The sequence below is a fragment of the Corylus avellana genome, chromosome 2 (assembly GCF_965113065.1).
Source record: "Corylus avellana chromosome 2, dhCorAvel1.hap1.2, whole genome shotgun sequence".
In the NCBI taxonomy this organism is placed as follows: domain Eukaryota; kingdom Viridiplantae; phylum Streptophyta; class Magnoliopsida; order Fagales; family Betulaceae; genus Corylus; species Corylus avellana.
Window position 1 is genome coordinate 1,471,153 of NC_142491.1, and position 13,319 is coordinate 1,484,471.

The window sequence follows — 13,319 nt, forward strand, 5'->3', positions numbered from 1 at the left end:
TTAACAGAAAATATTATCCTTCTAAACCACCAAAGTTTCTTAAATGGTTTAAACCTGATAAACCATGTTTTGTTTTTTTACAAGCAAAACTTCAAAAACCATGGCTACAACTTTGATACTTGGTCCTCAATTTTGTAAGAACAAAGGTTTTTTTTTTTTTTTTTTCAAATTGAATTGATATAGCTAATTAGAAAATAGATGTCACATAGAAGTTATGCTTCAAGATATGATTTTATTCAAATTTAAAATAAATAAAGTGAGCTTCTCTTATACTCTTTCCTCCATTTCTCCTCCTCATCTCCTCCAATCCCTCACCACTCTTTTTCCTCATCTCTTCCATTCTTTGAAGGGCCACAAACCAAACAAACATAACCTAAATATCACCACATAAAAGGCATATATCCCAATCCTTTTGAGTCACACTCTCATATTTTGCCTGATAAAACTACTCCAAACAATCAATTAAATAATTATTTATTTTAAAAGTTAAAGTTGATATAAAAATAGTTAATCTTTTTCACATGGGATTTCTCTAAAGTTAGGTCTGTCGAACCCACTTTTATAGAATAAACCCTGGATATCTGCAATTGTTTAGTAAATATTTTAACATGTTCTCTCACGTGTGAGTTTGTTCTCCCTTAATAGGTGAAAAAAAAAAAAAAAAAAAAAAAGCATACATATTTGGTAAAAAATTTTAAAAGTACTTCTTTAACTTTTTTATTCTAAAAATTACCAAAATACACTTTTAAAAAAAAACTTAAAAATGAAGCTCTTTTTTACTTTAAAAACTCTATTTCCCGACACAATCCTAAACATGCTTTAAGTATTTAATTGAAATGAAATGTAAATGATAAAGATAATATTAGAATTCATAACTACTGTGTTACATCACCACTTATCTCAAAAACATTTAGTTAATATTCTAACACGATTGTCTCCGCCGCTTGATCTAAAGTAACCCTCCATCTTTAGTTTCTTTTGATTCCCTCAGTTTAGACTTCCACTTTGGATGGTTCTACAAGAAGCACATCATTGGTCTGTCTCACTTTGTAAAAGCCCCTCTTGGCTTTCACAACCCAAACCCTGTTGATTTTGGTAGTAAAAATGAGAAAAATGAAACTGATAAAAGACAAATTATTACACTTTGTAATCCATTTTAGCTGTCTGCACTAGATATAAAAAAGGGAACCATCTAATTGGCTTTACTTTCTATCACAGCATCTCTTGGGCACCGCCCTCTTTGTGTCCCTAGTGCATATGATGTTGATGTCTTTTTAGGCATAATTAATTAACTAATTATAATTAATTCTACCCAGAATATACTCGTTTTTTATATTTATATTTGTATTTTGTCGTTTATATGTACTTTTTATTTAGTGAAAAGTTGAGAGTCTCTATTGACTAAAAAATCAATTAAGAGATAAGATTATTGGGTAAATTTATTTGCTCTTTTATTTTGAGTTATTGATTGAAGGTGGTAGAGTGCTTGTGAGTATTCAAGCATGGTCTATATCAACAAGCTAGAACAGTTGGCTTTGACTGGATGCCGGATGGCACTTGGATCGAATGGTTTCCAACTTATTCCTCTGTCACTATATATCTAGTTAGGGTGGCACGCCGCGTGCAAAAATTTTTTTTTTTTTGGCATTAAAATATTAAAAAAAAAAATTTTCCTTTAAGCACGCTGTGTAACCTGTATCACGGCTCATCTAGTTATGGAGAATTTTATTTTATTCTTATATTTTTAATGTTTAAAGTGATAGTTATTAAAAAAAAATAAAAAAAATTCACAGTTATGTTTAGAAATTTGTTGGGAAGTATAACTTTTAAAGTAAAAAAATAACATTTTTAAAAAAGCTTTAATTTTAAGTTTCTTTCAAAAATGTGTTTTGGCCATTTTTAGAGTAAAAAAGCTAAATAAATATTTTTGAAATGTTTTACCAAACATGTCGGCTTTTTGTTTGGCACAGTTTTATAGGTATTAGAAGTACATTTTATCCTCCCTAACCAATCTCAATCTCAATCCCAAACAAGCTCTTAGTAGAATACCATACAACACCACACTTCGGTACACTAAACATTCCTTACCTTTCCATAACCGTAACAAGTGGCATGTAGTTCGACATTATGGCCTTGCCAGAACCGCATCACCACAGAAAGCAAGATACAACATGAGTGTCCATGATTCGTTAGGGTTAGTAACCAAACACAATACCCCATAAGAGCACGGCCCAATAGCAAGGGTCACCTAGTGGAGCCCATGAAGAGGAAAGAGAGCCCATGTCATAAAGAAAATGAGTTATCAAGGTAAGGGAACTATTCTATTCATTATACAACCACAAAACAATCTTCTAAGTTTTATCATTCTTTTTTCTTGAGAGATTATTTACTTAAGCATTAGTGTGTTTTCCTATCAGCCTAAGCTGATGAAGTTATTAGCCAAAGATTTCCTCCAAACTGGGTTGAAAAAAGTTTCTCTAACTCAATTTATAAAAATGACATATGTCTCTTTGTATGTGAGAAATACGTGCTTTTCTTAATTGTAATGGCAAATTTTTGAAGAAATTTTATTAAATGCTATTTAAAAAACATGTTATTCTCACGTGCAAATGAACATGCCATTTTTATAGACTCAATTGGAGGAAGTTCCTCTAACCTAATTTGAAGGAAAACTCAGTCTCGAGGTTACGAGTAATTTTAGAAGTTATTCTTATGTCCCTCTTGTGTCACTCTAAGAATGATGTTGCTTTTAAAATCACAATTTGATTAAAATTCAACATTAATCAATCACAAGACTATTGGTGATTTTAAAAGCCACATTATTCTTTGAGTAACACAAGAAGAACAAAAGAGTAATTTTTAGCATTACTCCGACGTTACCCATGTATGTTCCTTCCTATTATAGGTTCAATTGGCTTGGAGTATAATGACCCCAATTTTAGGCTAAAGTAATTCGTAGCCATATCCTAGGTAGATGGGCGCAAAGAGTATGAATTAGTTACTTTAATTAGTTAAATAGATCAAAATACCCTTCAAGTATAAACTAAAGCATTTAATTTTAAAGCTTTGTATCAAATGACATGATTGGATTATTAGCTTATTAGCAAATTATTGCTACGACGGCATATGATCGGATTTAAAAAAATATTTTTTTTAAGAAAAAAAAAAAAAAAACAAAACAAAAAAACCGTAGTTCTAATAACCCTATGTATAGATTTCTACAAATTTAAATTTTGAAAATTTAGTTTGATATGGAAAATTAATTATTTTTATAAATTTAACTTGAATTCCTTTGTTATGAATCTGGCCATGCTTATAGCCATATTCATACTAAATTAAAAACGGAACCATTAGTTAAGTATCCATTTTGTAAAAGACTAGACACTGGGGCAGATCTTGTGGAGCTGATTTCCTGAGCATTGTCGATCGTCGATAAGCTTATGGAGAGATTAAATGTTGTGGAGAGGTAAATTGACCTAAAAATTTAAGCTGATAAAAAAAGGCGGGACCATGGAGAACGTGTAGTAGCAATGCTTTGTGTGACCATATCATACATTACTGATCCAGCTGCCATGGCACAGGCGCCGGCTGCATGGAAAGGGGTGGAACTAAGTGACAACATGGGCCTACGAAATTGTCCAATCACTCTGCAAAGATGGAGGATGTTGAGGAAACTATGGGAAACTGTTGAACGACGATAAATATTTTCTTAATAGACTCCACGCATGGACGGTGAATCATGTTAAACGTACGGCTGATGCAGCAGCACATAGACTAGCCAAGTTATAACTTTATCACTAGGGGAGGGAGGATAAGCTCTAGAGAGAGGAATTTCCAACATGTAAGAATGAAATCGTGCTTACTGAGCAAGAGGAAAATTGAGCAATGAAAAGTTGGAAAACCAATTCACAAAAAAAAAAGGGGGGGGGAGTTAAATACTCTGTGTATTGTGGTTTAACAACTTTATTTTTTGCCTCCTCGGTTTTATTTTGTACCACAGATTTCGATAATAACTAAAAATAAAAATAGCACATCCGTCAAAATTCTATCCAAAAATTGACGAAAATCTATGTTAGTACTCTAAAAAATTGACACGTGTCCATATGCATAATTAAAAATAAAAAATAAAAATTTTAAAAAAATAAAATGATTAAAAATATTAAATAATTAAATAAAAATTAAAAAAAAAATTAAAAAAAAGACGCTGGAAAAAGGGTGGTTGCTCACCCCCATTTTGCCCTAAGGGGAGGCCGACCACCCCTGGCCGGATTGGGGGTGGCCGAAACCACCCCCAAGGCTACTCGGGGTGGCTTGGCGAGTCACCCCCATTTGGTTTAGGGTGGTTTCGACCAACCTAGACCAGCCGACCTGAGGTGGACAAACCACCTTGGGAGTGTAGGTGGTTTGGCCACCCCAAGGTGCTCTGCCTCTCAGCTCCCACTGCCGGCGTATAGTTTTCACGCTCTAGTGAGTGGCTTACATGTACTAGTCCTTCATTGTGTCCCCACCACCTTCTTCCGCCTACCATCCGCTGGATATACTATTTTGGAATTTTATTTACTGTCTTTTTAATTTTCCATTCTTTTTTTTTTTTTTTTCTTTTTATGGCTAATTTGTTGTGCTTTTTTTTATTATTTTTTTTTTTAAAAAAATTCTTTTGTTAGAGTTTTCCCTCTTTCTTTTGATCACCGATGGTATTGTTTAATTTCCTCAGCCAACTACTGATGGTCGTGTGATAAGCCATTTTGGGTTTTGTTTTGTTTACGGAACTTTGACTTTTAATATGGCCTCTTTTGACAGTTTCAATTCGTCTGATGGGCCGGGTCATTTATTACTCATTCCCAACGGTTCTTAAAAAAACTCTGTCACCTTTTTTTTAATTATTATTTTATAATTCTCTTTTCCCTTTCCCAACATTGAAAAAAAAAAAAAAAAAAAAAAAAAAACCCTCCTAGTAATGGGCCTCTAGCCCCGAGATAAACCCAACAAGAGCCATTTGACAGGCAACATTGTGACGTCCAGGCCTAATCAGGCTCCTAGGAAGCCCAACAACTAGGTAACCAGTAATTTCGTGAGAGTTCATTTGCTTCCTTATCACTTCATCCACAAAAGCATGGCATAGTCATCTGACATCCCAATCTCACTCACTTCCCACTGTCTCAGCAAAATATCAAATATCTAAATATCAAATATCAAATATCAAATATCAAGCAAAATATCAAATAGCAAAATATCAAATATAAATTACGTTAGGCTTTGGTACACATGTCATTCTTTTACCTCCCTATAACACTAACAAATGGCATTTAATTTAACATTGTAGTCTTATCAAAACTGTATCACCACAAAAGGCCAGACACGACATAGTATGATTCGTTAAGGTTAGTAACCAAATATAATACCCAATTAGAGCACTGTCCAATAACAAGGGAACACCTGGCAAAGCCCATGCGGAGGAAAAATCTCCCTTGACATGAAGAAAAAAAGTTATTGAAGGTATGAGAACTATTTCAAAACAACTTCTAAGTTTCACCATTCTTCTTCCTTGAGAGGTTATTGACTTAAGCATAAGTGTGTTTTTTCATTAGCTTGAGTGGTAGAGTCTTCCACGTTACCATGCGTAATGAACATGTTATTTTGATAAACTGAGTTAAAGAAAGTTTATCCAACTTAATTTGAAGAAAAACTCAGTCCCGAGGTCACCAATGTATTTTCCTTCCTATTATAGGTTCAATGAGTGAAGATACAGAGAACACGGACGTGATGCACGCCCGTGTTTTTTATTATTTTTTAATATATATATTTTTAATTATAATATTAAAATATATTATTTTAATATTAAAAAATATTAAAAAACACGGGCGTGCATCACACCCATGTTCTCTTTATCATAACTCAGGTTCAATTAGCTTGGAATATAACGATCCAAATTTTAGGCTAAAGTCATTTCTAGCCCCAGCCTAGGTAGATGGGGTGCAAAGAGTATGAGTGAGTTAACTTAGTGGAATGCATCAAAATACCTTAAAGTATAAACTAAATAATTTAATTTTAAAGCTTTGTATCAAATGACATGATTGGATTAATGGCTTATTAGCAACATTATTACTTTTTTTTTTTTTTTCTAATATGTTGGCACAAGGGGGAAGGGGATTCGAACAAGTGACATTGCTTTATGATGCGTAATCCCCAGTTGATTGAGTTACCTCTTATGGATATCAACATTATTACTAAGAGGACATATGATCGGATTTCCACTAAAGAAAAATTATATTTTACACTATATTTTAACTTTATTCTTTGAAAGGAAATATTTTTTTAAGAAAAAAAAAAAAAAAAAAAAAAAAAACTCTAGTTCCAATAACCCTAGACGCCCATATGTATTGATGTCTACAAAATTAAAATTTGAAAATTTAGTTTGATATGGAAAGTTAGTTAGTTTATAAATTTAACTTGAATTCCTTTGTTATGAATCTAGCCTTCCATATAGCCATATTCATACGAAATTAAAAAAGGAATCATTAGTTGTAAGTATCCATTTTGTACAGCCATTATTCAGGGGAAATACTAGGTGAATTAGTAGGTGTTATCTCCATGTTTTAGGGAACTTTAAAAGTAATTTTTCACATTTTCAAACCGTTAAATTTTTATTTTATTTATTTTTTAAATGTAATCCCGAGTTGATAAGAAATGTTAGGTGTTCTCTTGCTGTTTTTCCAACTGTGATGTGGCTTTTAAAATTATCGTTGAATTTAAAATTATCATTATTAGCTTTTAATTTATTGATAATTTTAAAAACCACATCACAGTTGGAATGACACTAGGAGAACATTAGAAGAACACTTAGCATTTCTCAGAATTGATGTAGAAGTTGTTGATATCGCACATAGATTGCTATATCAACAGTACTTTTACTACATAGATTGAAATGTAGTTCTCATGTTTTAAGGAACTTAAAAAGTACTTTTAGTACACAAAAAGTTGTATTAAACAAAAAACTGACATGTTTGGTTAAAAATTTTAAAAACACTTATTTGACTTTTTTACTCTAAAAATGATCAAAATGCACTTATAAGAAAAAATTTTACATAAATTTTTTTTTTTCTAAAATGCTCTCTCTTTTTTTTTTTTTTTTTTACTTTAAAAGTACTATTTTCCGAGGCAATATCAAATATTCTCTAATGCTACGGTAGTAGACTCTTGTACAATTACTATGTAAATAGATGATGTGATAATAAAACTCAGCCATTAGATGAATACTTGTAAAAAAATAATAATTATAAAGTATTGATCTAATAATTAATTTTTACTATACAAAAATGTACTAATTGGATTTAATTAAAAGAGTGGTGGAGTTAGATTTGAATTGGGCCGAAGATCACAATTTATCTAATTGGCTCATCACAATGTTGATCCGCAAAGATTTTGTAACCCAACCCAATAGCACGATCCACGAGGACCGAATACTTGTTCTCGGATCCATGTTCACCATGAAACCTCATAGACCCAAAAGAATGCAAATAATAATAATAATAATAATAAAATAAATAAATAAAATTCACTCTAATAATCAATCAAATTCATTTCGATGAATTATTATTGAATTTTGATTTAGGATGCGTTTGAGATTACAATTTCGCAAGAATAATATGCGTTTTTAAAAAATATAGTAAAACGTAAGGCGTTTGACATTGCGACTTAAAAAACACTTAGTTTAAAATAAGAAAAAAATCTGCGATTTCTATAAGTAGGTTATGGAGTGTTTATTTGAAAAAGACACGAATTTAAACTGAAATCATGATTTTTCATAACAAATATTTAATAAAAAAAGTACATTTTAACCTATTTTACCAAATGTCTTTGCGATTTTAAAATAGTGATTTCAAAAACGCGATATTTAAAAACGCAATCACAAACAAACCCTTAGTGATGATTTAGAAGATGCTTATTTGAAAAGGCGCGAATACAAAACCAAAATCATGATTTCGCATAACAAATATTTGATAAAAAAAAAAAAAAAATTAACATGTTTTACGAAACGCTTTTGTAATTTTAAAAAATAGCGATTTCAAAAATATAATTTTTAAAAATGTAATTTTTAGAATTACCCTTATTGAAATTACAATCCCAAACTGACTCTAACACCATGTATTACTTTTTAGTTTTAATCATAATTCTTTTAAAATAATAGTGTAAATATGACTAACACTTTTGTTTTGAATAGTTACATTAACAAATGAGATAAAGATTTAAGGATGTTTTGGTCAAGTTCCGCTTGGTTTGATAAAAAAAAATAAAAAAATTCTTTCTTTTTGTTTTCGTTTTTTAAAACAAAAACATTAATAAATATTTTTAAAATATAAAATACTCAAAAATATTTTATTATTATAATTTTTTCAAAAATATAATTAAAAAAAAATACAATCTTAAAAACATTAACAAGCAAATTACGTGCACTGCACCTACTTGTTTCCAACCAAATTAATATATAATTATCCCTTGAAATGGAGAGAAAGTTAAGCTAACTTAAATTTTATAAGAATAATTGCATAAATTAATAATTTCATTTATAACCTCTAATATGTTGAATACAATTTTCCTACTTACATTAAAAATAAATAAATAAATAAATAAATAAATAAAAAAGTTTGTGGTGGATTACAACTATGGACCAGATCAACGGTGGAGATCCTCTCTCAAACCTCAAACTTCTCAAAAGGTTCTAGATCCTTCGGTCTTCACCTCCACTCGTCCGTTGGAGTCAATATCTATACTACCCCTTAGCTACCACGCCTCATCCACAATCAATCTTCACCGTCCATTCAATCCCGTTAAAACCCAGATCCGAAATCATTCTCACCCCTCTCTCTGTCTCTCTCGCCGTCTTGCTTGCTTCCGTGGTAGTCTTCGGTCTCTTACGATACAATTCGCACAGTTCTAGATCGGTTAGTTTGCTCATCTCTTTAATCTATTCGATCTCTGACTTGGGTTGTTGTGAAAATTTTGTTGATGTATGTTGGTGGGACTTGATTGTTTTTTTTCAGAAGAAAGAAAATATGTTTGGGAGGGCACCGAAGAAAAGCGACAACACGAAGTACTATGAGATCCTTGGAGTTTCAAAGGAAGCTTCGCAGGATGATCTAAAGAAGGCTTACAGGAAAGCGGCCATCAAGAACCATCCGGACAAGGGTGGTGACCCAGAAAAGGTCTAACTTGATTTGCTCATTCGTTTATGATTCTCAGTTTTTTTTTTTTCTGTTGGTTTTTCATGGATCAGCTTGTGAATTGTTATTTAATTGTTTGGCGCAATTGGGTTTTCTTGGTTTGGATTTGTTGGGTTAAATTGGGCGGATCTATTCTCGTTGAAGGTTTTATTTTTCGGTTTTTGTATGAGTTTTTATTTTTGTTGTGTTGGATTTTTTTTTTTTTTTTTAATATGAAACTGTTGCACTGAGATTAACGTCAATGAACATCATCAGGGAGTCCATGGATATGTGGACTGACTTGTTTGTTATTTATGTGTTAAGAAAATTGCGGAAAATATTGATTGTTTATGCATATGCTTTGTCATTGGTATAGCAATAACATAAATTCTCCCAATTGTTTACCAAATAAGTGGACTACCCGAGACCGCCAAAATAACTCCACAATCCTAAACTTGTCACTAGATTGGGCTTTATGTTAGTTGTTCTAGAAATGTAGTGGATGTGCTGAATCTTGTCAAATTTGGGGTGCCTTTCAGTTTAAGGAGTTGGCCCAAGCTTATGAGGTTCTAAGTGACCCAGAGAAGCGTGAGATCTATGATCAGTATGGAGAGGATGCTCTTAAGGAAGGAATGGGTGGTGCAGGCGCTGGACATGACCCGTTTGACATATTCCAGTCCTTCTTTGGGGGCAATCCTTTTGGCGGTATGAATCTTTAGCCATGATATACATGCACAGTTGTTTATGAAACATATATGGAAATTTGTGCTGAGTTTTGTTGCACTCAGGTGGTGGAAGCAGCAGAGGCCGAAGGCAGAGGAGGGGAGAGGATGTGATCCATCCCCTCAAGGTTTCCCTGGAAGACCTCTACAATGGGACATCCAAGAAGCTATCCCTCTCTCGGAATGTTATCTGCTCCAAGTGCAAGGGGTTAGTACCCTAGTTTTACATGTTTTGGTATGTTTGGTATTTGTTCTTCATTCTGCTTATATGGGGATATTTTAATGACATTTTGCAGTAAAGGCTCCAAGTCTGGTGCTTCAATGAAATGTTCTGGATGTCAAGGGTCTGGAATCAAAGTTTCCATTAGACACCTTGGCCCCTCTATGATCCAGCAAATGCAGCATGCTTGCAATGAGTGTAAGGGCACTGGTGAGACCATCAATGACAAGGACCGCTGCCCTCAGTGTAAGGGAGAGAAAGTTGTTCAGGAGAAGAAAGTTTTGGAAGTTGTTGTGGAGAAGGGTATGCAGAATGGACAGAGGATTACATTCCCTGGAGAAGCTGATGAAGCGGTGAGGCTAATGCGTCTTTTTCTCTGTTCTAATATTTTTTTTCGTCTTTGGGATGCTAGAGTGGTTAGCTTGTTGGAGGCGGGCAAAGCCTTTTTTTTTTTTTTTTTTTCTCTTTACATGTTACTCTGGTAATCATTTATTAATATCTGCATTTGGTTTGTGTTTTTCTGCAGCCTGACACTGTCACAGGGGACATTGTTTTTGTTTTACAACAGAAAGAGCACCCTAAGTTTAAGAGAAAGGGTGATGACTTATTTGTTGAACATACCTTGTCCCTTACAGAGGCACTCTGTGGCTTCCAATTTATATTAACCCATTTGGATGGCAGGCAACTCCTTATTAAATCCCAACCTGGTGAAGTTGTCAAGCCTGGTAAGCTACATTAGTACTATGTTATTGAATTGCTTAGCTATTTACCCTAAATTCTTGCCAATGACTGAAAAGTGAGATGTTTGTGTGGTTACTACTGATGTAACCATTTCTAAGTTCTTTCTCTCTATGAGTGTCCATCTCTCCAGTTTTATGTCAAGAGACATTTGACAGACTTTGTTATATTTTTATTTTTAGAGTCAAAGGTGAAGATAGGCCTGGTAATATATTTTTGCGCAAGAAGTTTGTTAAAATAAATCCTAACTCATTACCCAATGGAGTTATGATATTTGTGAAAAGAAATCGTATCACGTCTATGCAAGTTTGTACGAATAATTCTAAATACTCAACTCTCATCCCACCTTTATCTCACTTGGGTGATTTGAAATATTTGTGCACAAGAAGTTTTTGACATCCCTTGTCTTTACTATCTTGTGTTGACAACCTCTGGTCTTTACTATCTTCTTACTTGTGGTCTAGTTATGCATGGTACCCAATTTTCTACGAGTAATGCTAAAAATGACACTTTTATTTTGTCACTATTTTACATTTCTGACGTGATAACGCTAATAAGCTATTGATTTTTCTTTTTTAAACCCTGCATATAAATTGTCCATAAAAGAGGTTATCATGCTCAATATATATATATATATATTGTTCATTGGACTGATCTTTTTGCCTGTGGCACAGACCAATACAAGGCCATAAATGATGAGGGAATGCCAATGTACAAGAGGCCCTTCATGAAGGGTAAATTGTATATTCACTTCACAGTGGAGTTCCCAGACACCCTCAACCCAGAGCAGTGCAAGGCACTGGAAGCGGTGCTGCCCCCAAGAGCTTCGGTGCAGCTGACGGACATGGAGGTGGATGAATGTGAAGAGACCACACTGCATGATGTGAACATTGAGGACGAAATGCGCCGCAAGCAAGCACAGGCCCAAGAGGCATATGAGGAGGACGATGATATGCCTGGCGGTGCTCAGAGGGTCCAATGTGCCCAGCAATGATGAATGACTCTGTTGATCAACAACAAATAGGAAGATTTGGAGTCCTTGATTTGGAGAAAAATAATCTTTAACATCGATGTCTTCTGTTATAGGGAGCGTGTTAGATTTTGGTTTGGGTTTTTTCTTATGTTTCCATAAACTTATACTGTATGAGATTTATTTGAATTCTAGTGTACTTTTAAGAGTTGTTAATTGTTTCTTGGGTTGTATATCTCTATCATCTGGATGGTTCTTGTGCCATCTAGATACTCTGTCAAAGAGGCCACAACAAATGTTTTAGACTTTCCATCTGCTCTTGTGCTTTTAAGGTCGATATGCGATTGCCTTGTTAGGAACCAAGAGTAAGAATTTGAACTGATTTTCCAAGATGTGGAGATGGGAGATCCGATATGATCCAACTTCTTAAGTTGTGTTAATCATTCAATCTTCTCATTAGCATCTTTTAATCCAAATAAATTGAAATGGAAAATATAAAGAGAAAAAATATATATATCTGCGTATTTCTGGTTTAGTAGCTTTAAAACGAGTGGATTGAAAAATGATGATTATTTTTTGAGTGAAATTTTTTTTACTTAATTAAATATTTTTAATAATAAATACCTTCCAATCCTGGAGATTATGTTGAAAAAATAGAATTTTTATATCAAAAAGCCTTTTTTTGCATAAGTTTTTGTAAAGAATGCGTCCACCACTAGTTTTTTTTTCAATAGTTTTTTATTATTATTTTTCAATAGTTTTTTGTTTTATTTTTAAAATACAAGGGCAATTAGGTCTTTTCAACAATTTCAGTTAGAGAAAAAAATTATGGGTGAAAACTCCGGCACTAGCCGCTTTTTCAAAGAAAAAAATTTATACAATTTTAATTTTAATTTTTTTTTTAAAAAAAAAAAACTAAAACAATGTCGCTTATATAGTAATACCTAAATTTATATATATATTTAAAATTTTAAACACAAAAACAACATTGTTTCGTTATCCCTAAAAATGTAGTATATATATATATATATATATATATATATATATATATATATATATATACTGTGTGTGTGGTTAGATGACGATTATTAACCGCCCGCCTTTTCACCCCTAAATGGATGAGTTATATTGTAAATTTTTGATACTTTATTGAGATATATTGCCAATTTTTCCTAATTGCAAATGTGGTGAAACATTAAGGGTAAAGTGTATTTTATCCTAAAACAATCATTTAAACAAACCAACAACCAAAAGAGATAGATACTCCTTACAACAACTCTAAACCCAAAGAAAACAATAAAAAATAAAAATAAGTACTTAAACAAACATTGTGGATATATAAATATATACCCCGTTACCAGTTGCCGATTGGTGACTGGTTATAACCGGCTGAGTTGAAACCCCTACTAAACTTTTTAGCACAGCCCTCAATGCATCAACATTCTGGGAAATGGCATATGCCCCAGAAC

At 32.8% G+C, this 13,319-nt stretch overlaps 1 protein-coding gene across 1 annotated transcript; it reads left to right on the forward strand.

The window, feature by feature from the left end:
* The first annotated feature begins 8,835 nt into the window (after window positions 1–8,835).
* LOC132177750 (dnaJ protein homolog) lies at window positions 8,836–12,160 on the forward strand. The gene is made up of 7 exons (XM_059590197.2): window positions 8,836–8,942; window positions 9,042–9,203; window positions 9,740–9,905; window positions 9,989–10,130; window positions 10,219–10,495; window positions 10,669–10,867; window positions 11,555–12,160. The coding sequence occupies exons 2-7, from the start codon at window positions 9,054–9,056 to the stop codon at window positions 11,872–11,874; spliced, it is 1,254 nt and encodes a 417-aa protein (XP_059446180.1). The 5' UTR covers window positions 8,836–8,942; window positions 9,042–9,053; the 3' UTR covers window positions 11,875–12,160.
* The last annotated feature ends 1,159 nt before the right edge of the window (window positions 12,161–13,319 follow it).

Coding starts and splice junctions, on each gene's coding strand:
- LOC132177750 (XM_059590197.2), top strand. CDS start 9,054: ATGTTTGGGAGGGCACCGAAGAAAAGCGACAACACGAAGTACTATGAG. Junction 9,204..9,739: donor AGGGTGGTGACCCAGAAAAG/GTCTAACTTGAT, acceptor GGTGCCTTTCAG/TTTAAGGAGTTGGCCCAAGC. Junction 10,131..10,218: donor ATCTGCTCCAAGTGCAAGGG/GTTAGTACCCTA, acceptor GACATTTTGCAG/TAAAGGCTCCAAGTCTGGTG.